At 45.9% G+C, this 25,443-nt stretch overlaps 1 protein-coding gene across 2 annotated transcripts in view; it reads right to left on the minus strand.

Annotated features, from left to right (window-relative positions):
* ebf1a (EBF transcription factor 1a) overlaps positions 1-25,443 on the minus strand; it is a 55,941-nt gene that overhangs the window by 26,343 nt on the left and 4,155 nt on the right. For both annotated transcript variants that reach the window (XM_069170398.1, XM_069170397.1), the window contains exons 5-6: positions 24,446-24,519; positions 22,875-22,943 (exon numbers count right to left, since the gene is read on the minus strand). In XM_069170398.1, the coding sequence (XP_069026499.1) occupies positions 22,875-22,943; positions 24,446-24,519 (143 nt within the window). The remainder of the gene's footprint in view (positions 1-22,874; positions 22,944-24,445; positions 24,520-25,443) is intronic.

Here is a 25,443-nt window from a genome sequence, read left to right on the forward strand (position 1 = left end):
CTACCCCACCCTCATCCGTCAGATCTTTATGACAAAGGCAGTTTTCTATGTAAAAACGGCTCCAGGATATTGAGTAAGATGCTACCTTGTATATCCATCTCCGAGCTGCTGTCACAGCTTGCCATAAACTCACCAGGGCAGACGAAGGCCCCCCCAGCAGCACAGCCGCGTGACGGAGCTTGTGCTGTAGCTACTCTGCAGCATAGTGTTGCCATTCCTGCCTCTCTCAATCTCAGTGTGAGAGACCACATCAACAGCACCTGCCATGCATTATTAATAGGCTGAGATGGCAAGTATGGCTACCCACATCAATACTTAATGAGGGAGGGACGGAGGAGGGAGGGTCGGGGGAGGGCGGGTCGGAGGAGTAAAAGGGGAGAGTTGAGGGGGGGGGGGGGGGGGGCTGAAAAGCAGAAAGGGGACGGCTGACAATTTATTCCCTCGCCCCACCCCGAGGCTCAAAGCCCGACAACTTCTTCTTTAACTGAAACTACAGCACTGTACATCTCGTCACTCTCCCTTCTACATTGTCTGTCTCCGACAAAAAAAAAAAAAAAAAAAAGAGAAAAGAATCAAATGAACCGCAAAAGTAAACAGCAGTGTGTACAAATAAACAGGAACCCTCAAAAGGGGGAAAATAAAACTACAACATTTCCCGCCCCCGCACCCTCCTCCTCCCTTTGAGGTAGCTCAAAGAAGTGCTGACAGCTGAAACTGCTTACAATACAGATCTCCACCAGCCAGAGAGAGAATCACTCCTTTGCTCAGCTTTTCTTTCATATGTCTTATTTTCTCCCCTCTGTTCATTTGTTATGGCGAGGATTCTGCACTGGGCAGCGCGTTTGGAGCCAACTGCCTTAGATATAATCATGCACGAGCAAACGCATCACACACACACACACACGTCAGGAGAAACACAGTAAGCAGCAGCGTGTCTTGGACAATTGCTTTATCTGGTGGAAAAAAAAAAAAAGAAACAAGAGAGCAAAGAAGATAAATGGACAGACCAGACTTGTGTCTCATTTCAAGGGCCAGCCTACTGCTGTGTGCATTACAAGCATCTGATGTAACACAAGAACTGGAGAATTTATCCCTGACAACTTTTAAATGCATGACAGCTGGTTAGTGGTAGATGCTCCTCTTCAAGCAAAGAAGAAAAAGCCTCTTATGATCTGAATAACAAACTGTCTTTCTCTGATGCGCTTGTTTCTTTTTTCTTTTTTCCCCTTTTGGCTTTGTTTGTGTTCTGATTTATGATTTCTCTGGCGCAAGGGGCCAAATCTGAATGAGAAGAGGGGAAGAAAGAGTGAGAGAAAAAGGCAAAGAGTGAGAGGAGGAACTGATAGAAAGATGGACAGAAGGACGAGGTAGAAAGTATGTGAAATCTGAAAGGAGAGACAGACCACCCTCCTGTATATTTTAGAAGCTGTAGGCCAACATCTCAATAATTCATGAAGCAGAGAGATGGAGGTTTTTTTTTTGTTTTTTTTTACAGTGGCTGTTAGACCCCACAGACTGAGGGTCTCCCAACTTTCTTATCTCCTCAAGGTCAGGGTGCAGCCTCACAGACAGCTGCAGACTACATCCACTTGTCCAACATACTCCACCTTCCGTGCTGCACCTTCTGTTTAATTCATTGCTTCCACTCTTTCCCCCAACTGTCCCTCTCCTCTTCCTCTGAGGTAGTCATGATGGATGGATGGAGGTAAGTGAAAGGAGGAAAGTTCAGGTCAGCGGAGTCAGACTTGACCAAATCAGGAGGTTAAATATTAGGAGGAGGAGAGAAAGTGAGAATCTTGAATAAGAGAGAGTCAACATGCATCATTTGCTGCGCTATATGTCAGCGTGTCCCCTGCATCGCCTGCATGCATGGATCATCTGATTCATTATTTACACAACTTAAGGTGTCTGGAGTCAGCCGCATGGAAACATTACAAAACTGCAGGAAGTTGATTCCTCTGTGCTCTATCTCATCTCTGCAGGAGCCCAGGGACTGGAATCACAACCGCACACATTTACATGGATCAACAGAGTGTGGGGGTGTGCTGGGGGGAGGAGGAGGAAAGGGGGTGGATAAAGAGCAATGTGTGTTGATTTGCAATAGCAAAGAGATTACAAATAAGGATTTATGGATAATCTGATTGACAGCTGACCGGTAAATATGGACAGATAGCTGACGATAACCTGTAAATCTCTCGCTTGCTCTGTTCAGCTCCCTATTATCATGTTTTCTTTGCTTTTTGACCAGTAAATAAAAAACAAACTTATTGTTTAACAATTGTTGCTCTATCCTGCCATGCCCCTCTGGCAACTGCAGACATACCACCTGGGGTACAAGCAAGAACCCCTGGATGAGAATCACTGCTCTTCACAAAGGCACATTACTCATATCAGTCCCTCTTTGAAAGGCAGAGCAGAAAACAGTAACTCAAATCTGACATGTTGTCACAGTAGGATCTTATTGATTCCTATTATATCTCTGGAGCTGTCTTTGCTATATATTTACATTCTACAATCACACATTAATAATAATGTTATTAATGCTAATTCTGGCATTTTTAAGACCCAATGTCCTTTATTTAAATGTTTTTGGAAGTAGAACATGTTGAGAAAAAGCTTTTAAATAAGATTAAATTTACATATAATATAGTTTATAGTGCAATGCATAAACAAAATGTAATTTTTTTTTTACAAGATCTTAAATATCATTTGGACTCCTCACCTCAGTGTCTTTATTCTTTAGATTGTGTGTTATCATCTGTAAAATAAAACAACATATGCCGGCCCAGAACATAAACAGCATCTTCTCTGACGGCATGCTTTTTAGTTTTACACTATTGTGTTTCAGCACTGATTCATGTTTGAGAATTGCCTCCTGCATTTTGTTTGTATCGGAAACTCTTGCTGGTTTCGAGCTGTTTCACTCTGCAGACTCCACCAGCCACAAATATTAGTGCAAATTGCTGCACCGGCTGGATTAAATGAAATAAAACCATTTTGCTCTCACGTAATTACCCCCAAACCCAGAAATGGCTGTGGAAGTGAATTTGTGTAAATAACTGCTTGGCCTCTTGAAGCCTCGTGGCATAAATTTGTACAAGCGAACAGAACGAATAAACACATGCAGCCGGTCGCCGTAGTAATTTAATGATCTCACACTTTCATCATATCATAACGGGCATTATTTGTCACTTTGGAGCAATTAAACACAAAATCACCCTCTGCCCATAAAAAACAAAACAAGGAAAGCAATTATAACACAACTTTTAAGTAATCCCTGTAGCATCTAAATATTATTACTGTGGTGATAAAGATTGTCTAAGCGATTAGCTAACAGCAAGCAAGCCTCCGAGGGACAATTCTGTTATATTTTCTAATAATTTTCCTACATTAGCCACAAATGAGGTAAAGAGTTGTTTTCCTAGTCAAATTTTACATGGCTAACTTTAGAGCTGTGGCTTTATCTTCCTTAGTAGTTCTACTTTATTCATCTTTTCGGGCTTTTGTTACACATTGTGCCTCATTTCTTTATTCTTTGCCCTTCCTCTCTCTCTGTTTTATTCTGATGCCGCTGCGCTGTAAAAATGGCTGCGGGTGTTGCCATAACTCAGCCTTCTTCTCTCCCTCCATCCATTTCTGCTGCACAGATCATCTCCAGAAGAAAAGCACTGTGTCTGGCTCCTAATATGCTTCATGAGGTGTGTAATTCACTGTGCTCCAGAGGGGAGCCATTTGTCTCGGGGGTTAACTAAGTGACACAACAGCACTTCCCCATGCCTGTTACCACCGTGGAACATGTTGAAGTAATCTAGGCAGGTAGAAGGATGGAAGATCTTGCACTCCGACAATTAAGCATTAAGATTTGTTCAGGAAATCAATCCTAATGAAGTCAAAGGCAAGTTCAAATTAAGTGCAAATATTTGCAAGCAAATATAATGTTACAGCACTAAAAAGGAGAAACAAATACGCGGCTGAACAAAAAGTGAAGTCCGGTGCTCTCACAGAATCAAATATCTTCCTCGCCTACAGTTCTGTGTATTTTCTTTTCCTCTTCGTGTTTCATTTCTCATTTTCTTTCTTTTCACTGCAACTCTTTCTTTTGCTCTTTCCGCCATGCATCACTGACACTTCAACCAAGAGCCTGACTGGCTTGTTTTTGTGGTGACCTGTCTCCCTGGCTGCAGTATGCGTTTAAGCATGGAAGCACACACGCGCGTATGCACACATACACACACTAATTTAGGGAGATTTATGAGGGGGCCTTGCACCAGGAGCCATGCAGGCTGACCCCAGGGGTGGTGGGGGGCACTGGGTGGGGGAGGGGGCCTGGCTCCACAGGGGGGGACATTAATAATCCAGAACCAGGTCTGTCTCTGGGCCTGGCCCTCGGCCTCGGACACCAGGCTGTAACAGGCTGCAGTGGCCCAGTTTAGATGGGAGAGAAACATCGAGTTCAACATGCCATATAAGATAAATATACAGAGATACGACTTGACTCAAAAGAGAAAATATCGAAGAAAATATGTAAAAACACGTATTGAACACAGGAACATTTTGGTAGATGGCCAAAGACAGAACATCTCACACACACGCACACTCCTCTCCATTCCTTTGGAGTGCTACTCCTCAAAGTAGTGGTGGGCACCTCTATATTGCCCTCATGTCTATCTTAAGTGTCATGATTTATTCAAATAGAACATCTCACTGCGCTGAAAAATTCATCTCCAGCTCACTCCGTGCATCGTCCCATCCTCCTCTTTATCTGCTTGATGTGTGTGCATGTCATGTCAGCTGAATTTGCCCCGTCGTTAAATATTTCTCAGAACAAATGGACCCTGGAGAAGGGAGATGGTGGGTCAGGGGGGATCCACGCTGTGCCTTCGCCGCTCAGGGAGAGGCCCCACTTGGGAGAGATCGCTCCTCGCTTCCCCCGGAGCTGGAGCTCCAGTCCCAGCTTGGGGACAGAAGTCCCAGAGACACTTAACCAATTGTGTTTCATCCATTTCATCCGAAAAGGATCATTCAAAATTCAACTGAGATATTGTGCAAGGAGCATCGGAAGACAAGCAATGAGATCTTTCCTGCTTGGGCAACAGTGATGGAGAAAGGAGTGCTGGGTTCAACAATTTGTAGGCTGATAATATCTCTACCTGTGGCCTGGCTTTACACCAGAGCACCAGGGGGAAAATGCAACCAAATAAACATCTGTGCATGTGTGTATGTACGCCTGCCTGTGTATCAAAGCCATGATGAATAAGAGGCTGTCTGGGTGATGGACAGTCTTGGCAGGCGGTGCTGATTGAAACACTTCCTCTGTCGGGCCTGGCCCATTAATCTGATGGAGACAGAGACAAAGAGAGGTGGAGAGAGAGGCTCCAGGCCTCTGGACCACAGGAGTAATGACGGGTCCTGGTCCCTCTCACCTCAGCGCTGTCCTGCCATGCTGGGACACTCTGCTACCACGTCTGGCCCAAACCTGCCCTCGTGGGATTGACCAGTGAATAATGGCCCTGTCATCGGCCTGGGTAGACACCGCCGCACAGCCGAAGGGTGTGTGTGACCGCGTCTGTGTGTGTGTGTGTGACCGGGTGCTTATGTCCGCCTTCGTACCTCCCCGCACAGTCATTTACCCAAACTGTTCTCCTCTCTGCCTCAGTTGAAGACTGATGTATTCATAGTTGATTTAAGCACATGTTAAACTTAATGCATAATGCATCGACTATATATAGCTTGATAAAGAGCATTGTGTCAACCCGGGACCGGCCCCATACATTGTGGGAATAAATGTGCCGCTTGCAAAAGTTCTTTCTTTTTGTTCCATTTAAGCACCACATTAAATCATAACCACGACTGTGACTGTACAGAGGCTCAAGGTTGTGTTTCTAAATGCAGCAGGATCAGAAATCAGAAACTTAATTAGTGTGCCATGTTTGTTCTCAGGTGAAAAGTTGCTTCCACCGATGGGTCTTGAGGGAGGAATATGGAAGCAGAGAGTGGGAGAGGCTGAGAAAATGTGAGACAGAGAGAGAGTGTGTGTGACAGAGGAAAGACAGAGGGAGATTGATACTGAACAGAGACGTATGGCTTCCTACAGTTTGCGTGCGTGTGTGTGTGCGTGCGTGCGTGTGTGTGTGTGCGTGTGTGTGTTTTGGCCTTGCATCCCTCTGTGTTTATCAAACATATTACAGCTCCTTCTAGATTCCTCACCTGCACACCCCCAGCCTGCTACATATGGCCCACCAATCACAAAATAAGGAATCATGCATACATTAGCATAGCTAATGGCCTACCCTCTCCATTTAATATGCAAATTTCCTGAAACATTACTGAATGCCGTCTGTTCTAAATGAATAAATTTGAATCGCAATTAGAATAATCCTTTATAATTAATGAAAACTGTCAATTTTGGTTCATAAGTAATTTGATTAAAGTGGTGATGGGACACTTATGAAGTTCATCAGGCTGCTAGGAGTGTGAGCAAAACACTCACAACACATGCATGTAAACACACGCAAGCTAGAAGATGACCAACAGCTGAGCTACATTATTGATGAAGATGATTAATAAACTAATGAAAGTGGCTGTCACATAAACCAGACCTCTTTTTTTTTTTTTTTTTTTTTTTTTTTTTTTTTAAATAACTCCAACAGAACTTCTTTCCTTTAACACCGCGGAGAAATAACAGATCAATCACGCCGTTCTGCTGCCTGACAGAGAGGGAAAAGTGAGGGAGTGATTGAAGAGGTTCCCCGGCCTCGTGGTGCTGTGTCAGTGGCCTGTCTGTCCGGTGGGAGACACTGATGGACTGTCGGAGCAGAGAGGGCTGCGCACACACACATGCCTCGTCATTACGGGGGGCTGAGACGCTTCCCTGTTGTTCCTCACAGGAGGACGGGGCTGCGTTGGTGTTTGTTGGGCTTTATCAGTATGTGATACCATGCTATGAGGATCACGTAATTAAAGAGGAAAAGGGCGGCGTGTGTCTAACTCTTCATCAAACCCCCCCCCCGCCGTCTTTAGCTTTAACTTGCTCATGCTATGCTGTGCTGCTACTGAAGCATTTAACGGTGGCGCTTAAATTAGGGTCACTCAGCTGTGGGAAATTGTTGCAATGTGCACTGCGTGTGTATCTGCTGCAGTTGTGAGGTACATATATCAAGAGGGACGCTGTTGTTTGCGTGGCAACTCGAGCACGAGTGTGTTGAGTGTGTGTGCATGGCTTCAACCCAATAATAATGGTCCAGATAGTGTAGAGCCTCGCAGACTAATTAGCCAAATCACTGAGAAAATAGCAGCCTGCTAATTAATGGGTATTATGGCATTTCAGAAGTCACTGCTCTAATTGGGAGGGAACTGAGCTTCGGATTTCCATACTGCAGTAATACCGACTTTATATATCCGTCTCTCTGTCCGTCTGTCTACCTACTTGGCATGCTTGCTGTTAAACACAGTCCTCCATGTGCAAAAATAATTATCCTGCACAAGTTTTTCAGATGTACACATGCACACAGGGATGTACATCGTGACTATATAGACTGCCAAGGTTTCCTACATAAAGAGTGACTGCAGTGAGTCTTACCACAACCTCAAGGAGACACATATTACTGCACAACACTCTTCCATAACCTTTGACCCATTACCTTTTATATTTATACTGATTAAATATCTTTTTATTGCTTCGGGAGGGACAAAAAGCCTGATGCAAGTGAATTGGTGAGTAATATAATCCATTTGAATAATTCTCTTTCTTATTGCACGTGTGTTTCTCCACTCGGCCCTCTGATACACACACACACACATGCATGCCTATCCCCTATAGATTCCTCTTAACCCTATCAGACGGTGAGACAATCAAAATAGATTTGCATTCAAATGCCACATGCTCGCTATCAAATATCAAATCAAGCTTGAGTCGCTGAGACAGACAGACAGTCACCTCCTCCCTGCTGCCTCCACCTGCCCTCCAGCACCACCTCCTCTCTCCTCTCAGGGTCCCAGGGACTCCCATTCTCCCCCGGACGAGCTCTTTTCGTGGAGTGACAAGCTGTGGCTGGTGTTTGATTGACAGCCTGTTGATGCTTCTTTTTCCACCAACACACACACACACACACACACACACACACACACACACACACACACACACACACACACACACACACACACACACACACTCTCCATTCGCCTCCATCACCTCCCCCTGCTGGTGTACAGGTCTGGGTGTCTATGATAGCCCCTGGGCTAGTGCCCTGCAGGCTGCACACTGCTATACATACAAATCACAGCATGTCAGCCTTGTGAATGGGCCCATTTTGACTTTGTCCTTGTAAAGTCAGGCCCCCCTTGAAGCGGGCTGTATCTGTATCCTGCCTCTTTCTTTACTTTCCCTCTCATTCTTACATGTGCACAGGCAGACGGATGGTGAAACTTACACAAAAAAGACCAGCGTTTGTGGTGTGCACATACGCAAACACGCAAACACACGTATACCCAGGAAAATGGCATATCTAAATGTGGTGCTAATGGACAGCACCTCACAGGAGTAAGGTATAAATACATCAACAACAACGCAACCGCATAGACAGTCCACACACATCATAACGTCCAAGACCCGGGGCCTAATCTCACACACTCAGCCAGTACACCTGGTTAATGTTAAGAGGGCAGTTATAGTCAATTACATTCCCATATAATGCATAAACCTCCACCCTGCCAGTGCAGGGAGAGTAATTGAAAACAGGCGCAGAACACACCAGGGTCCAAGCAAAAAGTCAACTTCCCACCCCTGACTTTGCCTTTCACTATATATGCTGTCTTCCCATGCCATATTCTTGAGTCCTGCACATGTAAGGGGGGAGAAGGGGTGGGGTTGCCATTTGGATATAAGGCAGTGAAAGAGCAGGAGGATATGGAGTCATATAAGGTAGTGGTGAGGAGGACAAAAGGAGCAGGAACGGGGAAGATGGTGAGGGCTTTGTCTCCCAGGTGAGGTCCAGGGGAGGAGCAGCTTAGGGTCATGGCGAGATGGTGGCGGACTGGTGTGGGTGGCGGTGGTGGTGTTTTGTGTGGGGGCCGGGTGGAGGTGTGTGTGTGTGTGGGGGGGGGACTCGAAGGGGATAGCGGTTGTAAGTAGGAGTTTGAGACTGACAGGTGACATTACCCTGCGTCATGGCTGGAGGGACAGAGGGACAGAGGGCGCGATGGTTATCCAAGCAGAGAAATGTCACTGTCCAGACACCGCTGTGACACGCACACACACACACACACACACACACAAAAACAAGAGCTGCACAGACACACACACACACACACACACACACACACACACACACACACACACACACACACACACACACACACACACACACACACACACACACACACACACACACACACACAAAGATCCAGGACAAAGGAGTCTGGAGTCTTTGAGAGTGAAAAAGGCTGGCTACAGTGGGCAGAGATGAAGAGATTACATCTTCTCCATTTAAAAAAGGAGATTAGAAAAAAAAAGAGACAAAGCAAAAGAAAAGGCTAAGAGTCACTGACTATACGATTACGAGTCAACAACCTTGCATTTATTCCAATCGTCTGCTTTGTGAAGTTAGCTCTTTCTTCACATTTGTCCCTTTTCAATATGTTCTCTGCCATTTTCATTAAAGCCTAACCTAATTTTTGGCAAAGCTTATAAAATGTCCATATTGCTGCTCATTCGACCCCATTGATTTAGTGTTTGGTTAAATATTCACGACTGTGGATGCAATTAACATGCTGTTAATGAATAATTGATCGCATCTTAAGCGGCCATAAAACTCATGCATATTAATTATTGAAACAGGAAATATGGAAAAAAACAGCCTTCCTTGTTTTGCCTCAATCAACCTTCTTTCATTTTGTTTTGTTTTTTTAGTCAGGAAGGCATGTTGAGAGTATTTGTGGTGGAAAAGTGCAGCCTACGAGTGTGTGTGTTGTGTGTGTGTGTGTGTGTGTGTGTGTGTGTGTGTGTGTGTGTGTAAGGAAAGAGGAAACAGAAAGTGCTTTGAATACTATGCAAATGCCTCCCATAAACACTGCTTTAACAGCTCTTATATGCATTTAAGCTGCCTTTGAGTACATCCATTTCGCTAATACATACATCTCGTATGCGTGTGTGTGCACTGTACAGCTCGGAGTGATGTGGAGCACAGTGGTGGTGAGCGCCGTGTTGACAGCCGTGGTGCGACAGAGGTAGTAGCTGCCTGTTATGAGAGGCAAGTGTTTACCACGAGCGAACAGAACAAAAAAACAAATCCAGCAAACATGGATGCTTGTCAGTGAGCGACTGGAGATCAGTCAGCCAACAATGAGCTTTCCTCTCCCACTGTGTCTCGACTACTTTATGGTTATAGGCTGATGTTGCCCCTGGCACCTCCCTGGATCCTGGTGGGTGGAGAACAACTGTGTAGAGAAGCAAGATGGGGGCGGGAATCAGCTTGAATGTGCCTCACATTAACGCTGCGGTGCACCTGTGGTCAGGTAAACAGTCTGACTCTCTTCCCTGTGTGTATGTATGGGAGCAAAACTGTGTGTTTGTGTGTGTTTACGCACAGTTTGGGGGGGTTAAATTCATTATCCGTACATCTTGCACTCCTAAACCACTAAAATGTCTTGACATGAAAAATACATCCCAGGAGCAGCCGCACACTCCAGGAAAACACCAATTTACATCGGTGCTTGTTATTTATTTAGCACACATAAAGCTCTTGGAGGTGTGTGTGTATGTTTGTGTGTATGTGCATGTTTGTGTGTGTGTGTGTGTGTGTGTGTGTGTGTGTGTGTGTGTGTGTGTGTGTGTGTGTGTGTGCGTTACCCCCCTCTTTCTCCCTCTCTGGCACCTAACTAACTACTCTGCGATGTTGGTGCCTCGGAGCTAAAAGTGACAAGCCGTCAATTGTGTTCCAATATTAACCCCCTCTCAATGTCTGCGTGCCCGTCTTCTTCCCTGTGATGTTGGCTTGATCAAAGAAGCAGCACTTTGGTAAAAATAACCAGGGAGAGTGAGATGGAGGACACCATGCTGCTTCCAGACTGATGAACGACGGCCAGTCTTCCAGCAAAACAATCTCCCCTCTTTCTTTTCTTTGTCTCTCCTTCTCAATCTTTATCATTATCTCGTTCTGTCTCTGTCTGGGAGAGGCAACATGAGGCGCTGGCTGAGCATGTTCCAGTAGCTTCTTTATACAGCCAGGCAGTTAAGTAGTAGTTCGTGGAGAGTATGGTATACAATTTTATGGAGAGGGAGAGGCTATGTGATGGAGTTATTTATATGGAAGAGGAAGACAGCAATCGCCAACATTTCCCCCCCCCCCATTTTGTTCTTACTATTCTAAAGAGAGATTGCAAGAGGGCTGGGCGGGGGATGAAAGAGAGAACCAGACCACCAGAGAGACAGAATATGATAGAAAGATGCCCCGTGTCTGTGTTTCATCTTATCTTAGCAGGTTCACCTAGCGGTGAGATTCCTCAAACGCACCTTCAGTCATCAGCACGGGGGGCTGAAGGGAAAGGGACGGAGGGAGAGCGAAGAAGAAAAAGCGAGAAAGTATAGGCGCACACACACACACATGAAGAGACAGAGAGAGGAGAGATGGGAGGTGGATCTCTCTGTGGCTAATTCTCTGGGTGTGGGAAAGCAGAGCACCTAACACAGGTTGGCCTGGTTTCAGTAATGAGTTTGATTCTTCTCTCTGCCTCCTCAGTCTCACTGGGGACCAAGACTGCATAATAACATCCTTCACACACACACACACACACACACACACACACACACACACACACACACACACACACACACACACACACACACACACAAGCACAAACAGGTCTATGGGGAGCTAATTATTCTCACCTGTGTTAATTATTGCTGTAAGCCAATCAGTGGACTCTGTGCTAATTAGGCAGTGTTAGGTCTGATTAGTGTTTTGCAGCAAGCCCACTCAAACTGTTATCTACCATACTAGTCCCCTCAGGCAAGAGAGGGGAGAGGAGAACAGGTGGATGCTTGCCCTGTGTGTGTGTGTGTGTGTGTGTGTGTGTGTGTGTGTGTGTGTGTGTGTGTGTGTGTGTGTGTGTGTGTGTGTGTGAGAGTGTATGTGTGTGTGTGAGTGTGTGTGTGAGTGAGCATGTGTGTGCTCATCCTTAATGATAAATAACTGAAGGACAGCTTAAATTCACAATAAAATAAAGTCTTATCACTTTCTTTTCGAATCAAACTTCTGTTAAGCAAAATAATGCATGTCGTCAATTTAACTAGTCTCTGCCCTCTCAGTTAATTGGCACTGGTTTGGGGTCATTTCTTTTATCTGGACAAACAGTCCCCGTACCCTTTTAGTTAATGAGGGCTGATCCAGGATCAGTTCTGTCACTAATGGCTGCGTTTTTGCCAGGATAACCCCTCAAATTGATCCACACATCACACATGTAACCCCCATCCTGACCCAGGAGCGCAATGTGGTGAGTGTGTGGCAGAGAAACAGAGAGGCTCAAACAGAAAGAAAGAAGCTGATGGTAAACGTATAAATAGAGGGTCTTTGGATGACCTCCCAGATGAGGAGAGCTAAAAGAAAAAAGTAAAAGAAGGGATAAAAGATGAAAAGAGGAGGAAGAGGAGGAGAGAAGAAAGAGGGAGAAGGAGGCTGGAGGAAACCTTCCTCTTATGACACGATTGATTTTCTTTCAGAGGCTTGAGCCTGTCACTACTGAACACTTGGTCTCCAGTCTTACACACACACACACACACACACACACACACACACACACACACACACACACACACACACAATCTCACATACACACATGCACAAACTCCGTGCCCTGACCTCCACGTGTGCCTGCTGGTCCATACTGGGTCTAATGACACCGGGGCCTCCCACAGATCAATACTAAGCTGTCACTCAGCTGGGAAGCACGCACACGCAGACATGCACACACAAAAGCAAGTCGGACAGATGCGGACACGCACATACACACATGCGAGGTGGGGTATGCGTTTGCACATTTGTGTATGCTGGAAGCAATGTTTTCTACAACCTCAGCAAATGCCCCCCACCCCCATCCACCCCCATCCACCCACTCACCCACTCTGCTGCCACTCCCCCCCCCCACACACACACATGCACACGCACATGCGCACAGACACAGACACACACACACACACACACACACACACACACACACACACACACACACACACACACACACACACTGGACCAAAGCCATATTCTCTCTCCTCAGCCGTTTTCTCACCCTCCTGCTCCCTCACACTGAGCGTCTGGGTCCTGATGTAATATTGATGAATGAAGATGGAGGCCCTGTAAAAAGTGATACGTCCTCGTGATTGTAAATTATAAATTGTCATTGATTTCGCATCCCTGCCCACATCTGCACACATGCAAATACGTGCACACACACACACACACACACACACACACACACACACACACACACACACACACACACAAACATGCGTATCAAAATAGACAGTCCACTGCTTCTGCCCAGCAGAGACGGAAGAGTGTTTCTCCCCTCCTCTTGTCTTATTCCACGTCATTCACCACCAACTCTTCCTGCCCCACCCCTCCCCACCCCCCTTCATTCTCCTCCTCAACAATCTCAAGCACCCATCCGCCTCTCTCCATACACATCTCAAGTGCCACTTAGAAAACCAGACTGGGGCTTGAGCCAAAACTCTCCTCTGCGGTTCAGTGTTTGTGCGACTGTCTGTGTGACTTTTGGTGTCTTGGAGTCGAGATCACAGAGAAAAAAATAAAAACAACCTCCTTCATTTTCTTTTAATACTGGACAAACGTGATAATTTATGTTCGACTAAAAATCTGTTGACTGTAAAAAGCTTTGGCTAAAAACATTTGTTTGTCTCTGTTAAATCACTAATTATAGCCTGGCACAACACAGGGCAGATGCAGGCTAATTCACCATTAGGCCGTTTGGTGTTTATTAAACTTTTATAATGTGATCACTCTGATAACGGCACAATTGTTTCCCTGGGCGTGTGTGATTATAGTGTTGTACCCCTCTGTCCCCTTGTAATGTCTCCCGTTGAGTGTGTGTGTGTGTGTGTGTGTGTGTGTGTGTGTGTGTGTGTGTGTGTGTGTGTGTGTGTGTGTGTGTGTGTGTGTGTGTGTGTGTCTTGGAGCTTGCGGAGTAGTGTTTTCCATTTCTCATTAGAGTGGCACAGACTCCTGCTGCAGGGTCAATGGAGGGGGAGAGGGTGTGTGAATGTGTGTGTGTGATTTTGTGTGTGTGTATCTGTTTGAAGGGGAGTGGGGTGGTAATGAGCGCAGGAACATAATACTACGGCGTCCATTAATGCTCTGAGGCAGTGACATTAGGCATACTTAACTAATAGAGCCAGTCTCTGCAATTACCCACTGTTATCTCTGCAGCTTTAGAGGGGAACCGGCTTTAATAAATGTTTGTAGTAATGTGATAAATGCCAGTTTGCTCATTTGTAATCTACACTGCAGGACAAGGGGAAGCGGGTGGATCTAATTGTTTTCCTCCAGTTTGGAGAATGTGGTTGAGTTCAGAGAAGTCCTCTGTGGAAAAAAAAAAAAAAAGAGAAGTCTTTCCTTTTCAGAATATTTTTCTCCAGGTACATCTCTCTCTCTGTTGTCTGTCTGTCTGCTGTAAGTGTCTCTGTTCCTCACTCTCGGCTCGCAGTGGGGTACTGTTACAACTGTCCTCCTGTCAAACAGAGAAAAGCAGGCCGTACCCGACGCTCATCGTCACGTCTCTGCCGGCTCTTATTCCTCTCCTCTCATCTCTCTTTCATCCCGGCCCACATCAGAGCCGCAGCCGTGATTGTATGTATAAACATCTTGTCATGCTAACATGGCCGTCATGACAGAAGAGAGACGCACTTCATTAACGGCAGGCTTGTAAGTTTGTCTTTGTGCTTGTATGTGCCGGCGTGGGCTATATGTCTGTCTGTAGGTGTGTGTGTGTGTGTGTGTGTGTGTGTGTTTAAAAAAGTATGATAAATTCTCCAGGGTCAATGGAGGAAATACAAATGAAATGTATAAACAGGCTTTTTTTGTACAAATGTGACACAATTTAAAGACCACTGAAGTTAAAATATTGTTAGTTTCGCTCAAAAGCTCCTCCAAACTCCTCACTGCATAACTATCGCAAAGAATAACTGTAAATTAACAAGCAAGCCATCACTTGCGACAGAAAATACTCCAACAGTTTTGCCTGTCACATCTCACACACCCTTAATTTTTTTGGCAGTAAATCTTCCCTGTTTGTGCAAAGACAATAGCCAGAGGAAGAGGCAGGGAGTGGCGTAGGGAGAGAGAAGACAAGGTAGAGGAGAGAGGCAGAGGAGAAAGTGCCGCTGTTAATTGTTTTCCAGAAAAAGGTTGCAAAGGCCTGTGTGTTTGAACTGAATGTCACCTCATGTAAATCACAGCTCCTGTGTTGGAGAAGCCAATAACTGGGATAATTAGCATGACTCTCTCCTGCGCCGCACGCAGAGATCGAGGAAGAGTACGTTGCCGAGGAAGAGCGTTCAAACGTGGGGAAGATTCCAAGTGTGATTAACCAAGAAACCTTCAGAGTTAAATCTGGAGTTTTGAGTGGGAGGACCAAAGAGAAAAAGACACATAGACAGAGGGGCAGATAGATAGAGAGGGAGAGAAGAAGAAGAAGCGAGACAGATGGATGGAGAAAATCAGAGGGAGACAAACACACAAGGAGACTCAGAAGAAAAGGAAACGAGTGAACTTTCCTCTCAGCGAGGTCAAGCCACTCGGTAAACAAACAAACAACGTTAGCAGCACACATAAAGGAGGTGAGGCGGTGTAAAACAACAAAGTGTCTCAGTCGATTGCCTACGCCTTACTTTGTCTCCCCTCATGAGTTACATAAAAACAAACAAAGGCCTTTAAATCCAGCTCTGCTTTTTGAAGTGGAACGGTGACATGTGCTTGGGTCTCATTTGTTGATGATTAATGCAAAGTAAGAGGAATATATTAGGAATGTAAGAATATATAAGCTCTTTGATCGAACAATGCTGTTGACCATAATTGTCTGCATGTTGACGTCCCTGCTTTACGTTTAATTACAGCAGACATTCTCCCTTTCGTCTCCTAACATTACAGCTCAAATTAGTCAAGCTCAATGTCACAAAACTCATATATAAGAGCAGACATGAAAAGGATGAACTTGGAGAGAATGATATGCCAAGAAAATAGAGTATGTATGTTTTTAATCTTTTAAAGACAATTAAAAATCATCCTGGATACAAAAAAGGAAAATCTCCCATTAAAAATGATCAGAATATGGTTTAAATGCCATAACTTTGATGCAGAATCTCAGCACCGCTATCACAATACATATCTCTCCCTCCCTGTCTCCCCCATGTCGTGCAGGTTTTCCTTCCATTGTGACATGTGAAACTGAGAGCGCCGCTCACAGCGCCTAGCCAGCGATCCATTCTTCCTGGACAGATTGATGGAAAACAATCAACAGACTATACATCTTGCTCGGGCACAGCGGGTCACAAACACTCATCCTGGACACCTGGACTTACATCATGGGCTACAGCGCTGAGGTAACATGTCCGAGGACAGGCTGCAGTTGAAACTGGCTGATAGGATGTGAGACACCAGGCTGGGGGGTATGAAGCTGGCATGCAGTATACGGTCTGTGTTCTCACTTAGCAGAAATAATCAGTCAACAATGAATCATTGCTGAGGGCTTAGATCAGGGCAGCTTGAAGCTATATTGCTTGATGACGCTGTGTCATCGAGCAGCCTGCTATGATAGGAGGCCTGAGTATCTTTCCCTGAGAGGAGCTGGTGTGTCTATTCAATTAAGAGCAGCAACACGGACAGCCATGTAACACATTGGCTTTGAGAGAGCACTTAGTGGGCCGTGTGCTAGACTGTCCACACACATCACAGCACTGAGAAAACAAAGCTTTGCTCCTGCCACGCACACACATAGGCATGCACGTCCAAACGTATAGCATCACACTGAGAGGCACACACTTGTGCTCTTCACGCCTCATTTGAAAAGCAAATTGAGCGCATCTTCTAGGGCGAGTCACGGGCTAAATCCTGGAAAACGTTACTCTTCCCTCACTTGCAGCACCACACACACGTTCACACATGAGACCTTTCATATGGTAAATATATCTTCATTCTATTTAACTCCCATTCTATCTCTATCTCTCTAACCTGCAATTTCCAACACCAAAAAATGTCTTAAATAGCTCTCAGAAAAGTAGGACGCTACTCATTTGGGTCAGCTGCGGCCAGCCAAACCCCTTCATTCTGGGACAGAACAAACACTGACACAAAGGCAGAGGGAACGACCAAGGAGAGCAGCCAGGTCAAGCAGGGAATGTCAAGCAGTAATGACAAAGCAGTTTGCAGAGAAAATAGAGCTACAACAGTGCTATTTACAGTAGCTGCAGCCAAAAAACTGCATGTCACGAAGCCCAGAACTTTTCACTGTTATGGCATTTGTAAATTATGTTTTATAAGTCCTAATAAACTGGCTGTTACCTGCATTCAGCTGGGGAGCATTAGCTTAACTACCTATAAAGTGTGATAGCAGCTCTGTTTAGTTTATTGGGGAAAGAATTCAACAATGAAATACACACAAACTTCAGCATTAATAAAAAAAACTAAATATTTCCATTTTTTTTTCTTGTGTTAATTTGATGTTTCATATTGACAAACCCAAAATGAACCCATGTGAACAAATGATGTGTTCATTTTTTGTGAGGTGTCGGCTAATGAAAGCGATCCAGTCGATGGGGGTGAGAAGGGCTGAAGGTCTGGATGAGAGAGAAAGAGGCAGCGCTGTTTTAGAGGCTCCTCGACCTCCAAACTCCCTGCTGTCAATCAACGCAGCCGTCCGTCCCCGGGGACGCGCTTTCCTCCATTGCATGGGGGGGAACCACCGCAGGGAAAAAAGAACACAACCAAACAGATGCAGAAAGCTGCAGGTCAATGTGAATCTGTGTGCGTGTGTGTGTGTGTGTGTTTGCGCGCGACGTGCTATATTTTTGCACACCTATGGATTCTTCGAACCGGGTGTGCGTGTGTGTGTCTGCATATGTATTTCTGTATGAGTTTATCTGAGGGTGAGAGCTGCATGTATGTCTATGAGTTGGTGCTTGCGTGTGTGTGGCAGATTTGTGAGGCAGCTAGCACCTGAGGGAGGGGAGTTGTGCCTGCATATCGATGAGCCAGCAACTCTGCCTCTTTGCCCCTGAGCCCTGCACAAACACCACAACCAGCTCAGGGCCAGTCCTTTTCAAAGCCTCCCATAACATCTGATGCAGCTGTTCCCCCTAAGACTGCACAAAAAAGAGGCAGCGCATCAACAACAAGAACAACCACAAACACACAAAAAAAGATCTTCTAAAGAGGGGGGCTGTGCGTGTGATGTGCACCTCCTCCCCCCAAACAGAAAAGCACCAAATCAAGCCAAAGGAAGATCATACAAGTTTAAAAAAAAAAAAGGAGCAAAGATACTGTATTCCACCAAGCAAAGCAGTGTCACCCCCAGGGTCTCATGACTCTGTTTCTAGCTTCCCTTTGTCTTGGAGGGAAATGTCAAGCTACCGATAGGTGGTCAGAGACACAACAGAAAAACAACTGTGAGAAGAAAAAAAAAAGAAAAAAAGAAGGGGAATAAAGGGGGAAAAAAGAACCATTATTCTGCATGAAATAAAACAGACCCAACATGTGGAAAAGCAAACAATGAAGACCTGTATATTCAGGTGTCAGCAGATACAATCAGAAGGATGTAGGGTAGCTGTACTATAAGTGTGCGTTCTCCTTCTCACAAACACAGTCATGGATATGAAAATGAAACTAAGCTAAGGGGACGGAAGGCGCTGCCAGTAAACCACATTAGCATCAAATGCAAATGAGAAGGGGGCTAATGGCTGGACAGGTGCAGACTGGGCCTCTAAATGACACACGCACACACACATTCTCAGGCACACACACACACACACACACAAATGAGATGGATGAATTAAACATGGGTGGGCTCTGCTTTGGGGGCTGGCAGGGCTGACATAAAGTCAATGACATACATTATTCACTAGTGCACGTTAGCCCAGCCAAGGCAACACATGACCTCTCACCCCAGGAAGTGCATCCAAACATAACAACCAAAACAATGAGGGGGTTCCCCACTGGAGAGGGACAGTGACAAGCTAGCAATACATTAAATATGAAAATGTTCAATACACTGCTAGCCTCAAAGTTTTTCTTTCTTCCAGATGTGAGGTGATCTAAACCAGGTGTAGACCTGAGGCAGCCGAACCAAAACCTGGTCCACAAGTGCTAACTACCCACCGTGAAGCTGAGATCCAGTCCATTCCACTCGCTCAGAGAACAGGAAACCGTCGGCCATGACATCATCCTCCCCGGGAGGAGCACTTCCTGCCCGACATTCTTTGCTCAAGACACACACATACACTCGTCAGGAAATGGCCTCTATCAACACACACACACTCACTCCTGGGGAAATGACCAACATCGATGCGGATACACAAGCACCGACACGCATGCAAGGAAATGGGGCACATCAACAGCGGGCTGCAGGAGTGTGTGCAAACGCAAACACACACAGGCACACACTCAAAAACAGCAATAAACCTGAAATAACATTGTCTGTGCATGTAAACTTGACACCCCTTCGCCCCTCCTGGCACTGTGAGTGGAGAGGGGGATCATGCCGGGCTAACCGGTGGATTCTTATCTCTGGTCACAGAGTGTTTCTATCCCCCCTCGAGAGAGGCTCTCCCTGCCTGCGGGACACCCTGCAGCAGGCCTGTGGGAGCTGGACGAGCAGGAAAAGGCCACGGGACACAGGTGGTAGAAAGCAGGAGAGGACACATGGCGCTGGAGGGACAGTCATACCCTCAAAGCGAGTGAGGTTGACAGATTTGTGCACAGTTATATCGATGTACTGAGTAAATTAACAAAAATAGTTGTGCTGGGAGACACATTTAAGATAAGCTATGCAGAGAGATGGCAAAGGTGTGTGTGGGTGGGAGGGAGGCAAATCTGTTTGTGATTTGAGGCCCATCCAGGCACATGATAGACTGATCATATGCAGTGGCTGCATATGATTAACCCCACACTAAGCACGAGTGATGGAGAGAAGTGGAAGTGGAGGTTGGGGGGTTAAGGGCCCCCCTCATATTATCCTGTCTCTGTAAGAGGCTAAAGTGGACCACACGTGTTTCCCTGGGGAAGAGACACACGGGAGCGGCTCACCTTTCAGCTGCTTCCCCTGCCCGGTGTCAAGCACTGACACAACATGTCATGCCGAGGTCCACCGGAATTCCCAAGAACGCAGCACCTCTGAGGTTTAATCATAAAACATGCCATGGGTTGTCATGTTGATCAGATGGCAGAGAAGACATAGAAGCCATACAGCAGCACATATTGTGTTGAATATTTCTTTCCACTTCAGTGAAATCCTAAGAGATGTTAGTGGTGTTTGTTATCATAGCCTAAACAAATATGCTTCATAATTAAAATCTGAATCATATTGCTCCATGTAGACGCTTTAAAACCAAATGCATTCTCCTTTCAACAGGAGGCGAGATAAAGAAAAGGGGTGAGAGAGATTCTCCCGGTGAGCGAGTACAGTACCCAGAGCGCTGCCGATCCACACTGTACCAGATTTGTTCTCCTAACAATCAAATAAGTTTCTCATTAGCAGACTTTATTTTTCCTCATTCCTGCGGTTTTGCTGCAGTGGCCTGTTTCTCCCATATTAACGAGAGAGAGAGCTAATTAGGCAATCAGACCCATTACTCTTCCAGAAGAGTTAGAGCTAGCCCAGCTAATTAGGGCTGTAAAATCTAATCATCTCTGCGAAACAGCAGAGGGCTAACGAGCCCTTATTTAACGAACTAAATAACTTCAAGGGTGGAGAGGGGCTGCTGATGGTATTTCTTTATGAATTTGAAGGAGGGGAACTCACGGTAATTGAGTCAGTTTCAGCCTCACAGTTGTTTGTTTGTTTATGATTCCCTGATTATTGCAATTGCCAAGAATATATTGGTACTAAATGAGCAAATATATAAACCCTCCTCTCCTTATTCCCCTTCAGTCTCCCCTTTAAAACTAGCTGCCACCCCCTCCCCAACTGCTCTGCTCTCACCTGACCTATTTTCCTGTCCAGAAAGAGTGCTCACTGGAGAGGAAAACACAGATATTGTTGTTGTTTTCCCTCCCCCTGTTCTAATTTGTTGTTCGTTAATGCTGCCCTCGCACCTGAGCCATTGGGCGCCGGGGGAATACCGCCAGCGAGCGACCACAACACATGCTCAGTGTGGGAAAGCTGTTCACAGGAGAAGAGCCTGCTTCGCCGAGGTGGCTGTGCTCAAAGTGTGGCAAACTGAAGGGAAAGTTTAACCGTGGTGAGGCAGCGTGGCGCCCAGAAAGACGGAGCGACAGAGTGCACAGATGAGAAATTCAACAAGTATGCACACAGGAAAACAGAAATCTGAAATATGGCACAGAGTGATGGGCAGGCGTGTTGTCTGAGGCCACGTGGTGGGGTGCAGCTGTCTCAGGGAGCGCTGAGGTGAGGCCTTCCGCTTCACTGGAGCGGAACGAGGGTGGCACACGCACACACAAACTTGCGCACACATAGATACACACACGCACACACGCGCACAAACGCACGCACACACACACACACACACACACACACACACACACACACACACACACACGCACACACACACACACACACAGGTAAAGAGTAGCTTTTGACAGAGCAGCAGTGAGAACAGGACAGCTGTGTTCATCAGATAGCACAGGTCACTGCCTCATTAACACTCACACAGATACACTCAAATGTGACAAATTCAAATCAGACATGAAATAGCCTACGAAGTTCTTCGTTTCACCTGATAATGACGTTGGTTGGACATGTTATAGATCACAAAATATGGCCAACAAAATGTCATACTGTGACTCTTTCATGGGAAATCACTGCAGTGTTTATGTTCTCTCCTTCAGTTGTGATCAGATAAGTTTTAAATCTGCATGCTTGAAGAACTGCTCACTTGTAAACAAATACTCTTGCTCACGCTGTTTGTCCACCCGTGTGCCAAACACATGCATACAGCAGAGGCCGGACACTCAATCTGCAGCGCTTTTCTTTTCTGACTGTAAATCACACAGGCTGCTGCATCGGTCTGAGGTAGTTTATGACAGCAGGAGAAAGGCACACACTAAAAAAAAAAGCGTGCGTGCGTGCGTGTGTGTGTGTGTGTGTGTGTGTGTGTGTGTCTGTGTGTGTGTGAGTGTCAAAAGCAGCTAACAACCTTCAGTAACACACCCGCCCGAGAGTGAGATTTATACACAGAAACACACCAGACGGCAGCTGTAACCCAAACTGCTCATCAGCTAAGTCATCAGCACAACCACACAAACACTGTTTGACCACACTTGAAGCGGAGGCCCGACTGCTCTGCGACTGCTCTGCGACTGCTCCTCCACTTCACACACATCCCTTTGGAATATAATTTACTGCCGTTTCACACATTTTGCTTACATAGACAATTGTGGTCGCTGAAACAACCACCTGTGGCCTGCTTTATTAGGCCTGCAGGTTACATTTTCTTAGCCAAATCACATCGGCTTACTACGCTCGAAATTTAAATGAAGTTCTGTCATGATACTTATATCTATTATATGATTCTGCAACATTTGCTGCCTGTGCATATGGCACACAGTTCTTCTTCACACCCAGTCATATGTGATGTGTTTGCAGTGACAGCGCAGCATCCTGTCGGCCGAGGTTGAAGGGCAAAGTTTTCTTACCTGTCGATGATGACAGGGTCTGATGGGGTCTCGTTCCTGTTGCCACAACTCTTCTTATCACAGCATCGACTGAAGAGGGGGCGAGAGAACAAGGGGAGGCAGAGACAAAAGGGGAGTTAGTCACCAAGATGTGAACGACGAAGGGAGCAAGATAAGGCACAGCTTAGACAGGGAGAGGAAGTCAGATGAGCACACAGGAAAGAGAAATAGGAATAAAAGGGCGTGAGACTTTTGTGGAGTTCAAGAAGAAGCATGAGAAGGATTTCTGTTTGGCTTGTCGAGGTAAGACCAGGGTTCTCGCACTACAGGCGGGGAGATCAGCCGGGGCGATTTTTAGGCAAAGTTTAGAGGAGCCGAGCAAAAGCTGTGAGCTTGAATGGGGCTCGATACAAACTTGAATTAGCCTCCAGGGCTCAGGTTAGCTCCATTTCTGTCAGACATCACACAACCAGACATCTTATGTTCTCTATTTTTCCTCTGTGCTCGTCCCCTCCCTCTATCCCGCCTCTCTCTCTCTCTCTCTCTCTCTCTCTCTCTCGCTCTTTCTCTCTCTCAGAAGTGGGTCACAGAGTGGTCCCACTGGACCTGGGGAGTAGTGCATGCTGGGTAGAAGGGGGTTGCATACTGATGTGACGAGTCGTTTCTGAATCATTTGACTGCAGCACAATGTAACAGTGTGTTGTGTGCCGTCAACCCCCCTCCTCTCCCCCCCAAAAAGTATCACGTCGTCTACCTTTTCCTCTCTTGTCTGCTCGTCTGGCTGTTTGCATGTCTGTGTACCTGAGTCTGACTCCATGTGTGCATCTACTGTACATGTGTGTGGGAGGAGATGGAGGAAGACACCGAAGCCAGTGAGAGAAAGGGGGGAGAGAAATTGACCCTCCCCCTACTTTCTCTAGTCCCACAGGAGGAGAGGCTTGGAGAGCCAGATCAGATTTCTGATCTCGACCGTTTCCTGCAGTATATGAAAACAAGTGGTCTAAATTGCTTTGTGTGATAACCAGGAAGTGGCTATGCTTTCCCACTAGCCATTTTTCTACATGCAACTCCACATATGCTTCTAGATGACTGGCTTGCGAGAGACAATCACACGCTGCGCGATGCTTTTATTGATTGTAAATGCATGGAATGGGCTTGTGAGAGTTTTGCCTACTTTCTACTTTTGAGTGAGAGTGTGTGTGTGTGCGTCTGTATTTTATGTGTAATTCGAGTCTGCCACCCTCTGCACATAGCTCACTGTCAGGACACAGCAAACTGCATGTATTACACAGGCTGAGGAGGATGGGTTTGAGTAATGAGCTTTTCCTTGTCCTAATTAGCTGAACATGAGAGGGATGCACACACACACACACACACATATACACAGAGACATACACACACAACAGAAATAGGCCAGAGCCCATCTCCCCAACCCACTTTGAGGAAAATGATAAGATTTCTATTGTAATTTAGCAGTGCTCCTCGTGTCTTTGCCCCTTCTGTACACCGACAGAAACACCTGAGAGACAGACTCGTCTTGATCGAAGTAAAACATTGGTCAGGTAAGAAAAGCTCGGTGTGGTTTGTCTTACCTGCACATGATCTCGTGGGTCAACAGGACCCGACACATCTCTGGATTTTTATCTTGGCCCTCATAGATAATTGCCTGAAAAAAAAAAAAAGGGAAAAAAAGGGGGTGGGGGGACAATCACAGATAATTAAAAATGATAGATTTATATTTTTATTAGACCTTTGCGGGGAAAAAAAAAAAAAAAAAAAAAAAAAAATCAACCACAATGCAGGGGCAAATAAAATACAGAAATATGTGTGTCTTTCATCTCTGGGAGTAGTGTTTGTCTATCTGGCAAATGTGTGTATCGTGGGAATCCAGTCCTCCTGAACAGGAACGCTCTGTTCTGACAGCGACAGTAAGAGGGAAATTGTTTGTGGATGCGTGTGCGTGTGCGTTCTACTGCATGTGCATATGTGTTTGTGCATGCACGTATGTTTATGTGCGGTTTACAGTGAGCAGTTGGACTGCCAGACTGGAGTATAGTGCACCATCTGGTCCATGCAGCACGGCGTCCAAAAATCTAGTCTGGTTACCCCTCCAACCCCACTCAACATGCTCTCCAGGGCTGTGATCACCCAGCACACACACACACACACACACACACACACACACACGCCGATAAACATGCAAACACAAACGCTCTCACACAAACAACATCTCCTCCTACTCTTTTCATTCTAAGGCAAACTCTCTTCAAGCCTAATGGCACTAGAGGCAGAATTGGCAAAACAAAAGACCTGATATCAAAACAGCGTTGAAGAGGCTTACTTTCTTCGTTGTCTAATTCATCGGAATGGAGAATTCCCTCAGTGTGCGCCAGCCCACATGTGCTGCTCTGTATTTCTTTGTGTGATTGAATTGGCCATAACACACTCTGGGATAGTTTGTTCTGTTTCACATTGAGGAAATGAGGGTCAAGGTCCTCAAAGAGTGAGCTGGCATGCATCACTGTCTCTCTCAAACACTAACACACAACCGCTCCTGCACCTCACCGAGAAATTCACACAGTCACACACA

This window comes from Embiotoca jacksoni, unplaced genomic scaffold (assembly GCF_022577435.1).
Source record: "Embiotoca jacksoni isolate LCO1_2020_lvr unplaced genomic scaffold, fEmbJac1.0.p SCAF_5, whole genome shotgun sequence".
Classification (NCBI taxonomy): domain Eukaryota; kingdom Metazoa; phylum Chordata; class Actinopteri; family Embiotocidae; genus Embiotoca; species Embiotoca jacksoni.